The 22,771-nt window shown below is 41.3% G+C and overlaps 2 protein-coding genes and 1 pseudogene across 2 annotated transcripts in view; 2 read left to right on the top strand and 1 right to left on the bottom strand.

Moving 5' to 3' along the window:
* The window catches only part of lipt2 (lipoyl(octanoyl) transferase 2), a 447,804-nt gene that overhangs the window by 236,403 nt on the left and 188,630 nt on the right, over positions 1-22,771 (top strand). The window lies entirely within an intron of this gene.
* Positions 1-22,771, bottom strand: part of cog6 (component of oligomeric golgi complex 6) — a 204,723-nt gene that overhangs the window by 105,809 nt on the left and 76,143 nt on the right. The window contains 4 exon segments of the mRNA XM_022242307.2: positions 4,556-4,604; positions 4,607-4,701; positions 16,514-16,590; positions 18,491-18,584. Of these exon segments, the coding sequence (XP_022097999.2) occupies positions 4,556-4,604; positions 4,607-4,701; positions 16,514-16,590; positions 18,491-18,584 (315 nt within the window).
* On the top strand, positions 9,464-10,395 carry LOC147796782 (uncharacterized; annotated as a pseudogene).

Raw genomic sequence — 22,771 nt, 5'->3', positions numbered from 1 at the left:
GTGCAGTTTGAGAACTTTCTTTCCCCTTGCGGCAGACTTGCCGTGAAAAAAGCCGATTTTACGCCGCAGAATGATAAAGCCTTACTGGTAAGCCCCCTAACTGAAGTGTGCCCTCTTGTGATGCTATGCTTCACTGTTTTCCTGATGCTTTGCTGTTGCACTCATGTTTTAAAATTTCTAAAAACGCATATTTGTTTAATTTTTTTTTCATTAAATATTAAGTTACAAAATTGGTTTCAAGTTTATCCTAAAAGGCGTGATTAATCTCTGTTCAGTCTTAATGTCGTTTTTAAAATGAAATGTACTTGTAAAAACAATAAAATAAATGAATGTATAATAAATGACAACATGATGAAGGGAAGGGAGAAGGAGGTGCTTGTGTTTTATTTACATTTCTATCCCTTTTTGAGGGAGTGGATTGGGGCTCAGAGCAGTTGCACAGGATCTCTGAAAAGAACCGTTTGGTTTTAAGCTGATGGAGGCCGTACACATCTTGAAAAAGTCTGTCAGCTTTTTCTGCTTCATTGCCTCATCTCTCTTCCATCTGATGACATTCTTGATGTACTGCGTGTTGAGGATTGTTATGGGGTCAATGTTTTCCTGAGATTTATAGAAAGCGCAGAACAAGACCAAAACCTGCCAGGGCCTCAGTAGCAAGTGGGGGAAGCTCTGCTTTGTCATCACTATAATCCCCAGAGATCGGATCTGCCACTGGAACAGGCCCTCCTGTCACAACCTGCACAATCTCGTCATCACTCCATTCCATTTCAGCATCCGTTGGCATATTGTCATCGAGGGCTTCCCATGCAGCAATAACTGCTGGTTCACCCATCCCTTCCAAGTTCCCTTGGTTTTCAAGCAGCCAAACCAGCTGTGCAAGGGGTACTTCAATCATCATCTTCTGCCGTATCGTTGCTTTGAACTGGAGTGCCAAAGGTCTTCTTCCAGGCATCTTGAATGCATTTTGGCTTGACTCCTTGCCATGCTTCCACTTTTTATACTTCCGCAATCATGTAGCATAAGTCCTTGAGAGTGACAGACTTCAAAACTGAAGTCAGTGTCCACATTGTCGTCTAATACCCGGCAGAGAAGATGTTTCTGGCAGAGAAGATGTTTCTGGCAGACTTTCTTTGTGGGCTGCATCACACCATAGTCCATCGGCTGCATCTTCGATGTAGTGTTTGGAGGAAGAAACTTGCACTGAATTCTCCCACAGTGGCTCATAAAGGGGTTCTTGGGCATGTGTCCTGAGCAGATGTCAAGCAGTAGAACTGCCTTATGAGGCATGTTCTTATTTGTCAGGAAATGTTTCACTTGTGGGACAAACTCTTGGAAGAACCAAGTGCTTGACCAGTTCTGAGTCCACCCATGCATTTGCTTGGCTCTTGTAGACAACGGGCAAGGTCTTGTGGTCAATGTGATGAACACATTGTGGGTTTCTAGCCTTGCCCAACATAGTAATTTTCAGCTTGTGGTCACCAGTTTCATTGGTGCAGCAGAGCAGTGTCACCTGGTCCTTTGCCTGCTTGTGGCCCAGTGCGTTGCTCTCACAGCTATGGGCGAGAGTTTCGTTGAGTAGCAAGTCTCCAAAACAAACCAGTTTCATCAGCATTGTAGCACTGCTCTGGCAACAGTTCTCTTTCATCTAGGTAGCGATGATATGAGTTTTGGAACTCGGACATGGAATCCTCACTTGGCATGGATAGGCACTCTCCTGACATGGTAAGTTTGCATATCCCGTGCCTTTCTTTAAATCTCTTCAACCAGCCAGTTGAAGCTGCAGCATCTTCTTCTGCATCATGCCAACTGGGGTGTCTATCTGGGTATCCAGAAATTCCATGATGTTGTCCTGCGGCAACTTGTAGATTTCATTGACCATTGAGCGGCCAATCTCGTATTCTTGAGCAATAGAGCCTGAAAGTAAAAGATTACACAGCGAGCTTCCGGAACCCTCGCAAGGTCCTCCTATGGGAATTTTACATAGGGCCGTCCTATCACGTTCGATAATTTTTGGAAGAATAATTCCTAACTGAAACCACCCAATGAAACACTCATATTGGAATTTTACCTTTGTCATCTTCAAGTAATATTTAGGAAAAGTCACATGGAGATAGGTAAAAAAACAAATTCTCTTAACAGCACCTCCGGCGATATCATACCTAGGTCTCCCTGTTCATGCACGTTTGTTTTCACTGCCTGTGCTTACGTGAAAACAAGATTGTGCAACATTGCAAAGATTTACCTCCTTGCAGTTGATGGGTTCCAGATTCCGTTGAGTTGACATCACACAGTTGTTGTCAGCAAAGGTAAGTTAAAAAATTAGGATCTTTCGAAATTGAAGGAGAATGTTGCTTTCAATTATTACTTAATTGTAAAATATTTTTATCTGTTTTTTATTTCAGCATTTACCGATGGACTACCATAAAATTTCAAACCGTAAACTTTCATCTGCGTACGAGACTGCCTCATCGCACTGTTCTTCATGTATTTTAGATTTTCGGAAATGATGGGTCAATTTTTGGCAGGATATTTCTCTTTTAGGTCAGGTGATTTTTCAGTTTCTATAAATTGATATACTAGCATATATTTTCCAAAGCCCGTAGACACAGAAACTGAAGAAAGAAAAGCCCCAAAAATATGTAAAACCACACTCTTACCAAAAAATAGGTGAAATCAAGAGAATATTTTATTCAAAAGAAGTAACTGATGATCAAGTTGACACAGAACCGTGTAGCAAGAACAGTAAACTTTTAAACTCGAAAATGCCTAAAAGACATATCCGTTATGTTACGGTGCTATTAAAGAAAAGGACGAAATTGGTGGCATGACCGCAATACACTGTGGGAGGTCAGGGTGCACCATGGATGATCAAGTGTTTTCAGCGATAACACTAGATGCGTGGGAAATTTGCAAATGTATTGACTGTTTGGGAAGGTTGAACGTAGTGGAATAATGAAGTAACAGTGGGTCAACTGAAAGCTTTCTTGCCAGACTTGTCTGGTGAAGGAAACACTCCTGGAAATCCATTTTGTTGAAGGCTTCCTATGGGTAGAGATATTTTACCTAGCAGCACATGTTAAGAATTAGTACAGTCAGAATTAAAAAAAAATTATGAAGAATTAAAAAACTTTTTAAGAGCAACCACACCTTTGTGCTGTTTCAGTTACAAACATGAGAGGACTAAGTGATATCAACCTCTGGTTTGAAAGTGTCAAAGAATTTTGGTGTAAGTCATCAGGAAAATCTAGTTTGTACCATCCTTTCTGCAAAATACTATCTCAAATGATCTTATACCTTGTAACATTAGGTATCCTAATTGAGGGTAATGTCACATGACGTGATGATGTCATCATGACATCTATTTTTATTCCTATTGTGTGATGGTGCCTGTATACATGGCAACATTTCAGGGGTGAATCCAAGAATTACAAAGGCAATGGTGCACTTTTGTAGTTTTTATTATTTTCCCCATTTTTAAATTTTTTTGGGGGGTCTCATAACAAATGACACTTTCCACCTCCTGACCCCACTGGATCAATACCTGCATTTACTTTGATTTGCTCCTTAGATACTGAACTGAGAAAAGTTCATCTTTAAAGGAAATAGTATTTTCATTGCATTATTGCTGTATTAAACAATAAATAATGATCAACAGAATGATATCTTGTGTCACTGAACCCTAAGCAGCATTGTTTCCTCTGATTTCCCCGGTGCCAGTTAGACGCTCCATTTTGGAGAGTGGTATTACAACGTTGTGAATTGTATTTGTTTTGACCCAAAAGCTGTGGTAAATGGTTCAAAGTTGCTACATGGATGTCCTCCACACTTCCAAAGAAAAGAAATGGCATTGAAATTTTTTTTAGGTGCTGGGGAAGGGGGTGAAGTGGGGTGCAACCGAAGATCTGACTGGCTATGAGCACAGCTGATTTGGTTAATGCATGTATAGACATGTGTCTCTATGGTCAGCCCAAGCCACAAACATGAAAGGGGCCCCACCCCCTTGAAAGGGTGTTTGGAGGGCATTTTCACTGATAAGTGCATGCCTGATGTAAACAATCACTTGGGCCTCACATCTGGAAGATGTTTGTACACAATTCAATGGGCCTTACTCAGGGACCGGCTCGAATATTTTTTCATGGCTGAGGGGAAGCCCCTGTGTGTACAGCGACTAAACCAGGCTTTTCAGCATGAACAGAGGGAGGAAATCATGGAAGGTTTTGATAGTTGGCCGTATTTTTTTTTTAATCAAGTAATTCGGCACTCCAAAATGGAGCAGCTATTGCTGTAGGCAGGGTTGATTAATTATCATTATTCGGGTAGCATGCATTAAAACAGATTGACTGACTATGCACTTGAGTCTTGAGTGGAGACATCACCCTATTCCAAAAGGAGTTGATTAAAAGATTGTTTCCTGCTAATTGGAACTAAATCACAGGTTAAATGTACATCTTTAAATTACTTTATTAGTTGCAAGTAAAGGCAACTACAAATCAGACAGACAAGATGAGTTAGGAAAAACTGAGAGGACAATGGAAAGGGTACAAAGTTTACTTACGCTGTGATGAAGCAAGTTTAAGGAAACTGTGAATATGCTCCTTTTTCGTGATGCTGTTGTCTGATGTAACCAGGCAAACATATCACCTACATAGCGAAGTGGCTCATGGCAGTGTAATTCAATGGGACGAGGAGTTCCACCTGGTCCTAAGCAAAACAAACAAAAACGAAAAAAACAAAATGTGTTTGTGCACAAACACAGAGCTGTTTAGGAGTGTTTCATTTTTCAGCTTTGTCAATTTTTAAAAGTGAAAGTTTCCTCTGATTTGTCTCGAATTCTCACAGTAATCCCCTGGCGAACCAACGATAAGATCGATAAAAGTGTGAAGAGAAAAACGGTAAACAAAACCTACGGAAAAAGACTCCAGCTTTAATCTCGTGTCACATGACCCCTGATGACATCACCATGACAAATTTATTTTGACAGCTCCATCAGTTGATGGACTACGCGTGCTCCCAATTCAAAGTCATTCAGATTTATGAGTGCACTAGTCTTTGACTTCAGAAAAACGTGCACAAAACCTATGGAGAAAAAACTGCAGCTTTAAAATCATGTCACATGATTTGTGTGTTTATATTGAAAAACAATTTATGAAATATTATTTGATATTTTGATTTGATATTTGAAATTCAGGACTAATAATATTGCATAGTAGAAATATGTGTACAAAACCTAGGAAGCAAACTGCAACTTTAATCTAATGTCACGTGACCCCTGATGATGTCAGTATGACAATTTTATTTTGACAGCCCCATGGGCTCCCAATACAAAGTCACTCAGAGGTCCAGTGGAACGTCGCTATACCGAACACCGCTATACTGAACATTTGGCTGTACTGAACATCGTCCTTTGCTCTCAATATTTTGTACACAAACCTACCGAACATTACGTAGTTGCAAATCAACCGAGGTTCGCCACAGCATGCATCAGAGATCGATCGTTAGTGGTAGCTTAAGGACTTTTAGGATAAACTAAATATCAATTTTGTAACTCTAGATTTATTAAAAAACAAAAATAATTAACAGATACATTTCAAGAAACCTCAAACGTGAATGCAACGGCAAAACATCAGGAAAACAGCAAATCATAGTATCACAAGAAGGTAGACTTCAGTTAGACAAGACAGGGGGCTATTAAACATGGCAACAAAACGTTCGGCAGTTAAATTTTGCTCTACCAAACCACCGCTGTACCGAACATTTAGTGTGGACTCCGTCATGTTCGTTATAGGGGCGTTCCACTGTATGTAGACGTACACAAAGCTTTGAAGCCATGCCACATTATTTGCATTTACATTAAAAATTATGAAATATTGTTTAATATTTGGATTCTTGGGTATAACTGTAATCAAACGAAGACAAAAAAAATCTTTTTTGTTCTCATAGTAATCCTCAGCCGAAGATCAGGACTATTCTCATTAAAGGAGCAGTTTTTCTGAACTGGTGATTTTAGCCAATTGACTTTGTACATGTTTTCAAGCCAGCATTATGGTAGCTTCGAGATGTTTGATCGTTATCAAAGTGAGAGCCAAGAATACAGTTTTTCGGTGCTCGTCTCCGAAGAACATAATTTGGGTCCAGGGGGAGTGAGAACGGGCATTCTAAGTATGGTCCATGCCAAGCTGGATCAGCTGGTATGCGGATCAGACCAGTCACAGGCTGGGCTTCGTCGCGCGCTTTCCCAGTTTGCGCGGGAAGGCCGTCACTTTCTTGGTTTTCCCCACCATACATGTTTGCATCAAAATTTCATCTCGGTTCACATCGTAATTTTTGTCAAAAATCCTGCCTATCAACCTAATTTCTCGAATCCTCGATGGTGAAGAGCGGACGAGGTCGGAAGAGAAACGCTCCTGAGAGCACCGGAGCGGCCAAAAAGAAGGGAAATTCGGCCAACGCTTCACGTCCTCCACGTCAGACTCGGTCACAGGCCAGAGCTATGCAGGCATTGCTCGCCCCGCCGTCACTGGCTGCACGCCCGCCAGACGTACATGCTTACAGCGGCCCCGATGACCCCGTGGTAACAAGTCAGCAGAGTCAGATGATCGTAGCAGCGCCCTCTCGTGGCCAGGGTTCGCAGAGCGCGAGCACTGCAACATGTACACCATGCCGTCCTCAGCCGATCTCGTCGCCCGTTCTGGCCCCAAGTGTAGCATCTTCGTCGGCCCCTCCGAGCTCCCTTCAGCCTATTCCAGTGCTGGTATCTCAGGGGCCCCTTCCTCAACGTTCACTCAGCACTCCGCTGCCAGAATTAAGCCAACTTGGTCCCTCAGGAACTTGCCAGTCTTGCCAATGCCAGTCGCAAACGAGCGGTCTAGAGTGCCCGCCAGCCATTCCAGCATCGTCAGCGCCGATCATTCGGTCGATTAGTCATCCATCAACTCATCCCAGCAGGCGCAGTCTTGATGCTCTTCCCCTTCAGCAGGTCGTTTCTGGAGCCCCAGCTATGGTGACATCCCAACCCACAGGTGTACCATCTCTTCCACCATGACCAGGTGGAGCATGTGGGGTCGGATCCCCTCCAAGTTCAGTGGTGCCTGGCTTGAGTCACCGCCCTCTTGGTGAGTATGGCATTCCTATTCAGGGGCCTCCTTTTGCTTGGCACAACACCTCTACACAACGGGTGGATGAGGGTCCCTTAGTTTCAGTTTGTGATCCCTTGGGGGCTACAATTCTAGCTAGTACTAGAGAGAGGATCATAAAAAGTGAATTCATTGAATTAGATCTGCTTCTGGAGCGCCACTTTCACAGTTCCCCCAATTCAAACCTCACACTTAGTTTTGACAACTCTGGGCAGTTACTATTAAAAGACACCAAGAAAAAGCCCCGAATTACATCTATTTTGGGCTGGACGGATTCTTTTCTTGTCTTTTCCTCGATATTTATCGGTGTGCACCCCGAGCGGGCCCAAGAACTCCTTAAGTACATGCATGTGATTAGGATGGCCGCAGCGCGGTTTGCGGGTAAGGGCTGGTTAGAATACGATTGCCAATTCAGGTTGCGCCAACAATTCCACCATAATAGATCCTGGGCTATCATTGACGGCGAACTGTGGGCCCTGTTTGTGACCGCCCCCGCTTGCCCCAGCTTCAGCCTTGAGACCCAAAAAGGGGTCAATTCTAGCTTTCCCAAGCAGCACCCTTTCAACTCCTTTTGTGGCAGGGCTTCGTCCAGTGGATCCGGATTTTGTTTCGCATTCAACCGTACAGGGTGTACCAATTCCCAATGCAAGTACGCCCACAAGTGTTCCTCCTGCCAATCCCCCGAACCTGGGGGCGCCTCATACACAGCACAAAACAGCAAATCTAATGTCTCCCGCCGCTAAGGCGCTACTTCCCACTCCTAGTCCTTGTAACCCGAACATCTCAAAAACTTGCATTAATAAAACCCACTGTTTATGCTGCCCAGCATATACTCCAGTACAGTCATCTGCTTTATTACCATTTCTTGACCTGTACCCTAATAAAGAGGCTGCGACGTGCCTATGTAATGGGTTTTCCGCTGGGTTCAAACTGGGGTTCCAAGGAGCAAGGACTCGTTTTGATTCTCCCAATGCTCAATCTGTCAACAAACACACTTCTGCTGCCCTAGATAAATTATCCAATGAGATTGCTCATGGTCGCATGGCGGGTCCCTTTACAGATTGCCAAATCTCAGAATTTCCCCAATAGGGCTTGTCCCGAAACCGGAACCAGGACACTATCGTCTTATACATAATTTGTCTTATCCAGAATCTGGGTCAGTTAATGAAGGGATCGACACACAGCTTTGCACGGTGCATTACACAAGTTTTGATCACGCGGTTGACTTGGTAGTAGGGGCAGGAAAAGGTGCATTTTTGGCTAAAGCAGATGTAAAATCACCATTCTGTCTGCTCCCTGTTCACCCTGACGATTTTTGTCTCTTGGGCATCAAATTGCTCGATCACTTTTAAGTTGACAAAGCTCTGCCAATGGGGGGGCTTCCTGTGCCCCTGCATTGTTTGAAACATTTTCCACCTTTCTCGAATGGGTAAGGAAAGAGTCAGGTACAGATCGCATCTGTCATTATGTGGATGATTTCTTGTTCATAGGGAGTTCAAACTCATCGGGGGGTATCTCCTGCCAGGAAATCTTAAACTGTTTAAGAAAAGTTTGCAAAGAGTTTGGAATTCCGTTGGCAGAAGACAAAACAATCGGGCCGTCCACTAAGCTGACGTTCCTTGGACTTGAGATAAATTCAGTAACCCAAATGATTTCGGTTCCAGAAACGAAACTCCAAAACATCATAGATAAGGTTCAGTCTGTAGCTCAGTCAAAGAAAGTTACCTTATTCCCCCTGGGCGGGCATTCCTCAGACGCCTCATTGACCTACTCTCAGGTGTTAAGAAGCCCTGGCACTTCATTCAAATGTCGCGGGGTGCCAAAGCCGACCTGAATATGTGGCTGGTATTTCTGCGTAGTTTCAATGGAAGGGCCATCATTCCAGATCGGCTTTGGTTGGAAGACACCGACCTGCAGTTATTCACGGATGCAAGCGGTGGCATCGGGTTTGGTGGCTACATCAATGGAAATTGGTTCTGTGACACTTGGCCCCAGTCCGTTTTGGCTGATTCTCAGTCAATCGCACGGCTGGAATTCTTTCCGGTAGTTGTTGCACTAGCTCTGTGGGGCAGGCGTCTGACAGGTAAGCGGATTATCATTCGCTCTGACAGCAAGGCTGTAGTTGCTATTGTTAATAAACAGTCTTCCAAGTGCCCTAAGATTATGCATTTGGTCAGATTCTTTGTCCTGCGGTGCCTCTCGGACAATGTCTCCTTCAAGGCCACTCACATTCCAGGTGTTAAAAACCAAATTGCTGACGCCTTGTCTCGTTCCCAGATGACCCGGTTTCGGGAGCTGGCTCCACATGCGGCCATTCAGGGTACGGAAATCCCAGCCTTCCTTTGGAAAATTTAATGGGCGAGGCAGAGCGACTCCTTGGAGCTTCCATGGCCAGCAGCATGTGGGTGAGCTACAATAGAGGGGTTTCACTGTTCAAGAATTTCACCTTCAAACCTGCTTACAGACTTGCTGGCCGGCTCCATATGGCCAGGTTGTGGCATTCATAGCTCATTTGTCCCTGCAAGGCCTGGCCTCCTCCACAATTAGTTCCTACACCTCTGCTATTTCGTTTGTTCACAACATACACAACTGGCCCGATCCAACTAATAACTTCTTGGTTCAAAAAATTTGGGAGGGTCACCGAAGGCAGCCTCATCAGTCAGACAGCCGTCGCCCCATCACAGCTGGCCTCTTGCAGAAGATCTGCACCATATTAGGCCACATCACTTCATCGGATTTCGAACGTTCCTTGTTTTGTTCTGCTTTCCTCTTAGCGTTCTATGGATTTTTACGGGTAGGTGAGTTTACTGTAGGCAGTAAACATGCCGACAGCTCTCGCACTCTGGGGCTCAATGATGTTTGGTTTGAGGGCTCCGATCCATTAGTCATGACTGTAAGACTCCGTTTTTCTAAAACTGATCAGCGGGGAGGGACTGCAATTCTCCGTTTTCATAGTACGCTCCCCCCTTCCTTCTGCCCAGTACACTCACTAGCAGGCTATTTGCACAAGCGGCCCACTTCAGGGGGCCCTCTATTCATCCACTTCGATGGATCCCCCCTAACTGCCTTTCAGTTCCGTCACATGCTCAAAAAGCCATTGGAAGCAGCAGGAGTTCCCTCAGCAGGCTTCAGCGGTCACAGCTTCCGCATAGGAGCCGCCACATCCGCGGCCCTTAATGGTATTTCAGTCTCAGAGATTCAGACTCTGTGTCGTTGGAAGTCCCCAGCGGTAAATCTCTACATCCGTCCCCATAGGGTCTAGTTAGGAAAATATTTCATTCCTTTATTGCTAAGTACAATTCACCGGGTAATTGACTTTAACACTGGGTTTTGGAAAGGCCTTTGCTCTCATTCCCTTATTTTATTTATCCACAGGCACTACACGCACATGGGTAATTGGAGACAGCATCGTCTTCAGAACCAGTCGGTCCGACCCTCGATGTTCAGCTACACAGTGCCTCCAGTGGTTTGGCGTGAGGGGAGCAAAACTGATAGAGCTAGTTCCCATGCTTAACCGTCTTTTGAAATCAAGGCCAGCGCCAAAAACCCTTGTCATTCATTTGGGTACAAACGACTTGTTCTCAACCCCGGTCAGGGAGCTACGTCGTAAGATGAAAATGTACCTCTATACTGTTCGGAAAATACTCCAACCACTCATTGTTTGGTCTGATATCTTATATCGATTGTTTCATCATGGGGAGACAAAACATGGGGTTGGCAAGACCAATGTTTGTGCTTTAAACAAGTTTGCTCACAGGGTTTGCCACCAAATTGGCAATGCCAGTGCAATCATTCATGCATACAACATAGATCAGATCAATCCCTATTCTGGCGCGATGGCCTACACCTCTCCAATGTTGGCAATATAAGGTTCTGCGAGAATTTGCACAACGCGCTGGCCTTCTTTTCACTCTATTCAGATGCACCGTGTTACCCAGCTTAATGTTTAGAGGTTTCACACACCCCCGGGAGCCGGTACCGGTTTGGCTATTTAGTCTGGTTAATTTTGTTTCGTTTTGTTTTGTTTTTTTGGGGGGGTTGGCAAGTTTCCTGAATGTCAACTTGTTTGGTGGTATGTCTATTCAATTTGAGTAGGAAATGCCCCTTCTCCAGCCTGGGGACATCTTCCTGGGGCTAGCCTCCCTGTGCCTTGGGGAGGTGGTTGTGGGAAGGGACCTTCCCGTCGGGAGGCGGAGTCTGCCAGATCGCTACAGGTTAGCAATTTTTCCCAAATGGGGCCTCTTTTTTGTTTAGTTTTCGTTGAAGCACAGGGCTGTTCCAGGCGACAGAGCATTCCTTATTTTGATCAAAGTGTTGCTTTCTTGTTTCAAGTAGAACCAGAAAACCGGTAAATCTGATCATCAATTAAAGCCCAGCTGGCAGTTTAGTTCGAACTTCATCTGATCTCTTACAGATTTTAATACTTTAAATCATGTACTTGTTCAGTGTTCTTGCTTGTTGAAAAAGTTTGGAAAAAAGTCAAGAAAATAAATTCGGTGGTGGACAACCAAAGAAATGGCAGAAAGTTATCTCTGTATTCTTATTTCCTCTGGGGCCAAAGAGCCTGATACAGAATTTGCAGCAAATAAATGACATCATGAATGATGATGTCATCGTGTTATTTAAGCCCATTGACTTTGTCCACGTTTTCCAGCTACAATTTGGGTAGCTTTGAGATGTTTTATCATTTTAAAAGTTACAGCCAACTAAAGACCTTGATAAAAATGTTTAATTTAATTTATGATGTCATGATGAAGTCAAACAATTTTTTAATTGATTTTTGAATATTTAGTTTTTTGTACACATTTTTAAAGGGCCAGTGCTTGGCACTCTTGCCCATCTGATTGAATTATGTAACATTCATGAAATGTCAAGGTTTATACCGTTGTTGTGATATTTTCATAATTAAATTTTTTTAAATACTTTCTCAAAAATCCCAAAACAGCCTGCGGTTGTTTTGAAAACCATCAAACCTTTACATGCCATTTCGGCAACTTGCCTAAACAGCTATTGTAATCGTCATCACCTTATTTTATGTTGATTTTTGAATATTTTATTTTTTCCATTGATTTTGTACACATTTTTCTACTTGACATTAGTAAAAGAATAGCCCTTTACTTCAGCTCACGATTACTATAATAACGAAAGAAAAATTAGTTACTTTACACTGTGTTATCTGAGGCATGTGACATGAGATTAAAGCTGCAGTCTTCTCCATAGGTTTTGTACATATTTTTCAACTTAAAAACTAAAGACTGACTAGTCCTCTCTTCGGCTCAAGATTACTATGAGAATGAAAGAGAAATCAAACTAACTTTTCCATTTCATCCAATTACACATATAACTAAGAGTTCTTCAGTTTGATCACAAATCACGTGACATGCACTTAAAGCAGCAGTTTGTTAGTTGTTTGGCAAGCCAGCCGAAACAGCTATTGCTTTTCTGATTATTTTTTTTTTGTAATCGTGAAAAAGTTTTTCTTTTTCCTTTTTTTCCCCTTTTTTCCTTTTTCCACTGTTTTTCCTACAAGGTGCTTATTTGGCAATTATTTTACGTCCGATCAATTTCAAACTTGGTATAGTAATTAACCATCATCAGAAGATGTGCCCCAAAACTTTTTGTAATCGTGACATCATCAGGGGTCACGTGACCTCAATTCAAATGTTCATTCTTCACAGTCTAATAACTAGTAAACTATTTGACAGATTTCACTCAAATTTGGTATGCACATAGTCTGGGACGTGTTATAGATGAAAATTGATATCTTGACCGCATGTGACCTCTACTTCCGGTTTGACCAGAACTTGTATTTTAACACACAAATTGTCATATCTCATGCACTATACATTCAATTGCAGTGATAATTGGTTTTTCGTTATACATGTCCCTTTGGCAATTATTTGTAATCCAATTCATTGCAAACTTATGATGCTCATTGACAGTCATCAAAAGACAATAAAAAACACTTTGGGAACAGCTATGTGTTTTCTTTTTTTTTTCAATTTTGCAAAAAAAGGCATTCTTTTTGTTTTGTTTTTTTCCTTCCTTCGTCTCTTTCTTCCTCTTCTGACCAAAAGCCCATTTGTTTTGTGCACATTTCTTCCACCATTGAATTTAGTCCTTTTGCAACTTCGGATCTTCATCAAACTTACATCAACGAAGGACCTCAGTTCAAAGATGTGCATAGAAGAATGACGTCATGATGATGTCATTAACTGATTTTTTAATGATTTTTAAATATTTATTTCAGCCGATTGAATTTGTACACATTTTCAAGGCCAAATTTTGGTAACTAAGCAATCTTCAATCGTCCTCAAAGTTACACAAAGGAAAGAATTGGAAGCAATGATAATACTAAAATAATTATGTCATGATGACATCAACCAGTGATTTATTATTAATTTCTGAATATTTAAATATTAGGTTAACGTAAAAATCCATATAAAATTAACCATGACTTCCTGCAGCATATACTCAGGACCTGGCAAAATGCCGAGCATGTGGTGCTGATCGCAGATCGCATTGTATGGAATGCCAAAAGGGATAAATGTTTTAAATCTCTAATTTGTGCTATTTCTGCGATAACAATAATGCAGTGTGTTGTATTTTGTATTGTATACGTTTGATTGGGTTGAAACCTTGCATATAGTTAGAAAGGGAAGGTTTATAAAGGGAGATTGACCTCAGGTGATGACAATATTGTCAGAAAAGGAGTCATGTGACATTTAAGTTTAATCCTTTAAAGTAATATTTCCTGAAGTATATGTCCAATTGTGTTCAAACCTTGTATATATCTTGAAAGGGAATGATTTAGACGATGATTGACCTCATGTGATGATGATGCCATCAGGTGACAAGTCACGTGACATTAAAGGTGCACTCTTCAAATCACTATATCTCTTGAAGTGCATGTCTGATTGGTTGAAACCTTGCTGATACTTTGGAAAGGAGGTGCTTCAGGCAAATATTGACCTAGTGTGATGACGACGTCATCTTGTGATAAAACACGTGACATTAAAGGTGCACTCTTCAACGCACTGTATCTCATGAAGTACTTATCCGATTGGGTTCAAACCTTCCAGATACCTTTGAAGGGGAGTGCTTTAGACAAAAATTGACTTGATGTGAGTGATGATGACGTCATCTTTTGACAAGTCATGAGACATTAAAGGTGCACTATTTAAAATTCCATATCTCGTGAAGTGCATGTCCAATTGGGTTCAAACCTCATTGATATCTTGGAAAGGAAGTGTTTTAGGCAAATATTTACCTCATGTAATGATGACATCATCCAGAGACAAGTCACATGACATTAAAGGTGCACTATTTAAAACTCTATATCTCCTGAAGGATATCTCCAATTGGGTTCAAGCCTTGCTGATCTCTTGGAAAGGAAGTGATTTAGACGATTATTGATCTCATTTGATGTTGACGTCATCAGGTGACAAGTCCTGTGACCTTAAAAACTGAGCCCTCTTTCTCCTGAAGTACATATCTCATCTAGTTGAAACTTTAGAGATAACAAGAAAAGGAAGTGTTGTAATTGTAATCGAATATTTACCTGATGAGATGATGATGTCATCAGGTGACAAGTCACGTGACATTAAGGTGCACTATTTAAAGCACCGTGTCTCCCGAAGTACAAATCCCATCCATTTAAAACTTTGAAGATATCAAAGAAAGGAAGTATTCTAGATGAAAATATACCTGATGTGATGATGACATCAAATGAGGAGGGTTGAAACCTATAGTTTCTTATCTGGGGCTCCAGCACATTTGGTTATAACACGAGCGAATATACCAGGAGGGTGCAAAGAAGCCAACTGGTTCTTGGTGAGGAAACCCAGGGCTGGAAAGAGGCATACACCATAGGGTTTCTATCTGATGTGGCCATTGACAATGGATAGTGATTTCAGTTTGCTGCCCAGGTGTGAAGTGGTAACTGCTGATAAGAAGGCCAGCTTCACTGTTGTGTGTAGTAACAAGGCCTCCCTGAGGGGCTCAAATAGAGAGGCGGCGAGGAGCTGGAGGATGGCTGATAAGTCCCAGGAAGGAACAAGTCGTTTGGTAGGGAGACACTCTATAAACATTCCATGGAGAAGATGTTTAAGTGTGTAATTATCTGACAGAGTCGAGCCATCAGGAAAGCTGTCATGTATAGCTGTAATGACGGACCAGTAGATACGATGGTTGCTACTTGTAGGCCTGATTTGAACACGTACATGAAAAAATCAGCAACTGTGGTCACAGGGGCTTCGGTTTGGGCAAGACCCTGCTCTGCACTCTATGAAGCAAAATGTCATATTCTACTGCTGCAGACGCTGCATGTTGATTGGCATCGGCTTCTTTCAGCCAGCTCAGCAGCTTCTTCAGAAAGTCCCGCTGAGCTGGTCAGGTGTAGAGTATGCTGGACTTCGGCGGATGGATGAGGTCTGGTTTGGAAGGCAGGACGAGTGGTGTCTGAACGACTAGCCAAAATGGGGCGATGAGAAGTACCCGGCAAAGCTCCTGCTCTAACTTTGAGAGAACTGCTGGGATCAGGGATGTTGGCGGAGAGGCGTAGCCCAGCATCCCTTCCCGATTGACCTGGAGAGCATTTGTGGCTGGTCATTATGGCAGTGAAATTAACTGGCAAACATTTCTTTGCCATGTTGAATAGTGCCCTCTATTGTCTATTGAATTGCACCCTCTTCTGTTTTCCTGATATTTTGCGGTTGCATTCGCATTTGAGGTTTCTAGAAATGTACATGTATCTGTTAATTATTTTTGTTTTTTATTAAATCTTGAGTTACAAAATTGGTATTTAGTTTATCTTAAAAGTTGTGAAGCTACTGCTCAGGATCTGTGATGCATACTGTGGCGAATCTCGGTTTATAATTTGCAACTACATAATGTTCGGTAGGTTTTGTGCACAAAATACTGGGAGCCAAGGACGATTTTCAGTACAGCCGAATGTTCGATATAGCGGTGTTCGGCAAAGCGACTCTTCAAAGTACCTCAAATGTGCCAGTACACTGTGTAGACTCCTACAATTGAGCACTGAGTAGATGGGTAATTCTTACTTCACAAGCTTGGCTTAATGTAGACTTTAGAAATTGGATGCTAAACCTAAGGAACAAATGGTGATTTTTTTTTGTAGGATTTCAAATTTTCTTTAATTTTGGATTTTTGTCTGCCCGAAGAGTATATTTTAACACTGTATACTCATTTTAAGCCACCAAAGGCTTGTGAAAAAACACGGGCATACATAGATGTCTTAACCACTAGACCACCGAGCTTACCGGTGTCAGCTGGCTGGTTCAAGTGGTTAAGACATCCATCTCCCCGGCGCAAATCCATCTTTCAAATTTTCTTGTTTCCCATACCACTACTGTTCATACCTCCTTTGGTTAAAGCCTCAATAAATCCTCTAACCATTGCACTTCTCCTTGCAGTACCAAATTCATCTAGTGTGTACCTGTAATCAAATGAATGAAACAATAACCCACTTCAGTTTGATCTGTACACCCAAATTTGCAAAATTATGTTTAAGTGTTTAAATACAAATTGTGTCAATAAAATACATCTCTCTGAGTGTTGGATGTATTCGTTATTGACTGCTGTTACGTGAAGTATGATGTTTTAACATCCGAGGACTCACAGTATCCGAGGTGAAGTCCTCAAGAAGTCCCTAAGGGTGTTCAAACCTCATATTCCACACCTTTGCAACACTTCCTTTGGCTGAAGGAGCAGTTTTAGGAACAGCAGCAATAATGAATGGATTGGGACCCAGACTATAGCAATGGACCCACATGGGACGAGTTCATGTCTCATCTTCAGTGATAAAAAAACGTCATTACAAAGTGATAAGCACTGAAAACTATTGAAATGTTAGGACTTCTGAGAAATACATTTACTTCATGAATTCGACTATTTTTGGTTTTATATGTACATTTACAAAGCACACATATTTATTTTTCATTTTTAGTGTCTCAATACTTTTATCTGTGAAGGGCCAGCAGAGCACACTTTTCCATTTACTGTGGTGCTCACATGTGGAGTCCGTACAGTCTGTATCAGAATTTGGGTGGCGACAGTATGAAATATTGGTAGTGTGACTTGACTGGCATGTGTGTTGATTAACCACACATCCGTGTTGTACACCCCAAACAAAAAAGGTCCACACAATGCAGGTCGTGCAAACCTTTTGTGGACTACAAAGCCAACACCACACCAAGGTGTCTCCCTTTCTGGAAAACAGTTCTAGAGGCATTTTTGAGTTGGGATTAATTTCACAGAGTTTTCTTCACATGAAAAAGTCCTCAATCCACAGGTAACATCATTGTAAGCGTACACATGTGAAATGCTGAAATGTGATCAATTAATTAAATGTAAATGCCTTTGATTATCAGAAAATATTTTGACAAACATTGCTTGGTGTAAAGCATAAAATAATTCACAATAAAGCATAAAACAATTCAAAATAAAGCATAAAACAATTCATAATACCAAGGTGGTATGAATTGTTTTATGCTTTATTCAAAATAAAGCATAAAACAATTCATAATACCAAGGTGGTATGAATTGTTTTATGCTTTAGTCACACAAAGCAATATCCTTCTTCTTTTGATTTCCCAATTTTTCAGAGCTATTCAAACACTTCATTGCAATTTATTGAACCATTAAATTTAGACGTTTTTATGCAAAATATGTCATAGTTCATGTATGTATGTAGTTTGTAAACAGGTACCTTTCCTCTTTCTTTTTTGCCCCATTGTGAAAATACAGGAAACAAACACAGCAAGACTGATTAACAAGTGGGGGGATACTTCCTCTCTGAGTCATTCACAACAGCTTGATGTCCATGTATGTAATGATGTTTCTTCAGGTGCTATACATAAGTATGCATGACTAGACGGTGGATTGTACTTTGTGCTGAACAACCACCTTAAAATTAAGTGTACATTGTACATTCCTGGGTAACTTCACCTAAAAAGAATGTTAAAATCACTGTCATTTTAAAAACTTGTAAAACCATGAGAGCCTACATGTACATCAGTATCCATGAACTGAGACTGTAAATTATTTGGAGGAAAGCACTTCATGGCAGGACACTGAAATAAAACCTCTTTCCCCCCAAGCACATCTACATGTGAGTGCATCTACATGTACGTGTAAACAGAGCAACCAAAACATAAAATCTTCAAGTTAAGTCAAAAGTTTGCAAGAGCACCATACACATACAAATGCCTCTTTTGTGAACGTGTGTGGAAGGCAGTCAATGTTTTTGACATTATGCTCTGTCTATCATCAGAAGATCTTCGTAAGGAAAGCATACTCTTTTAGTCTTTAACAGGAAAAAGCAAAATAACTCTCACCTAAAGAGCACAGCTCTGTCTTGTAAAGCTGCCACTGCTTGACAGTGTAGGGCAGATATCTCAACTGTGTCCCCAGTTAGAGCTCGGCACTCTCCTGTCATGGTAATCAAGGAAGGCTCTGTTTGTCACATCAAGCTTAACTACCGAGTAGAATTCTAGAAAAGTTTTCTTCTTGATTTTCAATCATTGCAACATCACTGTGATAAGGTTTCTCATTCAAAGTGATCAGAACATCCCAATCTGTTCTATACCACCATTAAATAACGTCAATAAGAGCTGTTTAACTGTGTCACCTGTGATTGTACGTTCATTCAACTGACTTTTCATTTGAATGAACTTACAATCACAGGTAACACAGATTTCATGCATTCAAATTTGTTAGTATTACACAGCTATAATTACCTGTTTTGAGTACCGGCTGAAACAGTTTTGGCTTTAGCTTTAAACTTCGTGGCATCAATTATGAAAATCTATGATATATCCCACAACAGAATCACAGCACGAATGCAACCAACTCCAAAATATACATCTGGAATGCCCACTACCTCCGGAATAAGTCACTCTCAATGTGTAACTAAATTATTGAACATGATATAGACATCACTGCAAACACTGAAAGTTGGCTGTATGAAGATGATCCCATTGTCACAGGCGAGTGTACCCTTGGATGTGATTTGTCATAGGTGAGTGTACCCCTGAATGAGGTTTGTCATATAGGCGAGTGTACCCCTGGATGTGGTTTGTCATAGGCGAGTGTACCCCTGGATGTGGTTTGTCATAGGCGAGTGTACCCCTGGAAGTGGTGGAGATGTTGCAGTTTCTAACCTGTCTTTTCTGGGAAAGATCATTGAGAAACTTGTCTGTTCGAGACTAATAGCCCACATGGATGCAACAAACAGATAGATCTCCATCAATCAGCGTGTAGGATGCGCCACAGTACAGAAACTCTGCTCATCAAAGTGAAAAATGACACTATGATCGACCTTGCTTTGAATCGGGTTACCTTCCTAGTACTATTAGATCTTTCAGCAGCTTTTGATACCATAAACAGAGAGATTTTAATATCTCGTCTCTCATCTAGAATTGGTTTTCAGGATGTTGCACTGAAGTGGTTTAAGTCATATCTTGCAAGTTGGTAAACAACAGTAGGAAATTGAGGGCAAGAAGTCTCAACCCATAGAAGTAACTTTAGGATTACCACAGGGTTCCATTTTTGGGCCACTTAGTTATTTTATCTAAACACTTTCTGGTGGAGATAGAGCTTGTTATCATGGTATGTCACATCACTGCTATATTTCGTTTGATCCCAAATCTTCAAATGATAGAATTCACGCCTTTGAAACTTTAAGTAAATGTCTGGTTGATATTGAATCTTGAATGAAATGTGGCAATCTGAAACTTAAGGAAGACAAAACCGAGTTTTTCATAATAGGTTCACCTTCTAACTTTAACAGACCTCAAGAAACTGTACTTGAAGTAGGTCACACAATTGTCAAACCATCAGTATCTGCCGGGAATCTTGATGTACATTTTGATTCTAATATGCCCATGTCATCTCACATTACTCAATTATGCAATGTTGTTAAATTTCACATTTGCAATATTTCAAAAATTAGAAAATTCATCAATCAGAATACTAACAAACATAAAGTCAAAAGTGTTATCCTATCAAGGTTGGACTACTGTAATGGGCTTCTCACATCTCTTCCAGTAAGTTATCTTAAAAGATTCCAGAGCCTTCAGAAGTGGGCAGCTCGTCTAATTTATAAAACTAACCGCAGGCAGGATACCACTCTTTTGCTACAATCACTACAACAGCTACCCATTTTCAAATGAACTTGCTACAGTTTATTACTTCAAGTATACAAATCATTTCATAATCAGTCATCAGATTCCGGTTTCACACAGTGCTCTTATTACCTGGGTACATAATTACCCGGGTAGTTGTCCACACCTGGGTAAAAAATAACCCGGAGAAATGGTTTCACACAACATGCTTAACCCCGCAATTCATCTTACCCGCTTTGGTCCGTACCCGGGTAAATAATCGACAGCTTTCACACACCGAGCGCGATCGCAAATGTGAACCCTGAGAATAGCATCGCTTGACCTTTGCCTTCCCACAGTGCATTGCGCTGTCACTTGGGGTTGCACTACACCAAGGCCGTTTTCCAATACTCAACTTCGGCTCCGTCTCAGGCTTCACCTGTTTTTAACTAGCTGACTTTGAAGCTGTAAGCGCAGTAATTAGTCTAATAGTGCCACAAAACATCAAATAAGATGCAAAAAAGCCAGAAATTATAGTAATCCAATTTAATTTAAACGCTTCAGGCCCACATTCGGGGATTGGTTTTGGGAACGAAGCCTGAGACGGAGCCCAAGTCGAGTACTGGAAAAGGGCATATACGCACCCATAAAAAACAGTGCAAAATCGGACCAAAATAGTGCCGCCTGTTGACTCTCATGAAGAGGTTGGCCTCCGTTTTTTTCACTGGAAATTCAAGATTATGGCCAAAAGATCACTTTTCGTTTCAATTGTTAGCCACAAAAATTTTTTTTATTCGCCTTTGAACGAAGATACCCCCAAAATAGCAGTTAAACTAATCGCTCATTTCTGAATGTAGCCTCCCGCCTCTATCCAAAATAGGTCCACAATTTGGAGCTTTTGGTGAAAGAAATGCCCCACACTGGCAACTATCAGTCCCAAATTCGGGATTTATTCAAATATTTCTATGCTGCCTCCTGATTATGGCCTGTCTTTTTGTAAAAATTCTGTGGGATCACAAAATAGTAATGAGCTCGCGCGCAGAAATGCTATGATTTGGTGGAATGCACCCTTGACATATATATACATTATCGTTGCGGTCAAGACTGGTGCCCTGTAATTTTTTGTGCGGTAAACAAATAAACAACACAAGTTACCAGACGGACGTAAACCCGCTGCAACAAGGTACCAGCTATGGAAGATAGTTGCGTCACTGCAGCCCAATCAGCGCATTGAGACAAGACATCATGCCGTGCACTGCTATACCATCTTTAGTGCAGATCAGAGAGCACGCAGACAGCTCAACGAACCAGGGACGAACATACCCGGGTTTGATTATTAGGCGAGTGTTCACATACCCAAAGTCAACCCGGAGAATCGTCTCAAGGCCGCCATTAACCCCAAGATTGGTGGGTTAACCCACCTAAGGGCAGGGTTAGAAATTACCTGGGTTAAGTGGGGTTTTGAGGCAGTTAACCCTGAGAATTTCTAACCCTGAGAAGAGTTGTGTGAATGCTCCAAGATACCCGGGTAATCTCAGGGTTTATTTTTTGCTAACCCCGAGATTACCCAGGTAAAAGCACTGTGTGAAACCGGTAATAATATATGCAGTCCTGTATTCTGCCATATGTTCCTTCTAGACCAAAGCTATTGCTCATACTAATCCTTTTGATTGACCTTCCCATGTACCCACAACAAAGCTGACAACAGACATTCACAGTCTCTACAGCAGAGGAATGGAACAGTTGGCCCTTTCACATTCAGAGTGCCATATCATTAGGGCAATTTGAGAAAATGCTAAAACCTACCTGTTCTATCAGTAATGATAGCGATAATAATATGTTTTCGATGTTAACTTTATTAATGCATTGATTATTATTATTATTACTGGTTTATTTCCATCCCGTTCAGTAGGCATGAATTAAGTACATTGTTTTTTAAATATAAAAATTCCTTTGATAAATGACCTATATAAAAACTATGAAACACATTAAAACAGAAGACAACTATGGTAATTCAACTAATTAAAACCATCATCAGATCCAAAACCACAATACAAATTTAAGAACACTCTACTGTACCTTTACCCTCAAATTTAACCTAACAATTGATTCAAAATTCTTGTAAAATTTGGTATTGGACTGTTTTTGAATCTTTTAGTACAGCTAGTTTGTCCTTCTCTAGTACCGCTAGACCTGAGGGACATGTTATGATTCCTTTTAGACTCTGGAAACAAGTGACAAAAATTACCCGACCTATACGTTTTCAAAGCAAATTTTTGACACAAACTAGTTCGTCAATCAAGGAAAGGCTGAATTCCCAATAATGTCATTGCTTTACTGTAACTCATGTATTTGCCTCCGAGAATTATTTGACAAATTCTCTTTGAATAGCCTCAATTTGATCAGTAATTACGTCAGCAATTTGGTGATTAATTGTATCAAAGGCTTTGCTGAAATCAGTTAACCATTTCCTGCCGGGTTTATTTATGCATGTTGATTCTGCCGGGCCAATTA

The sequence above is a fragment of the Acanthaster planci genome, linkage group LG14 (assembly GCF_054643075.1).
Source record: "Acanthaster planci isolate LZ-2023a linkage group LG14, COTS_SCS, whole genome shotgun sequence".
Classification (NCBI taxonomy): Eukaryota; Metazoa; Echinodermata; class Asteroidea; order Valvatida; family Acanthasteridae; genus Acanthaster; species Acanthaster planci.
This window is presented reverse-complemented; position numbering and strand designations above follow the sequence as displayed.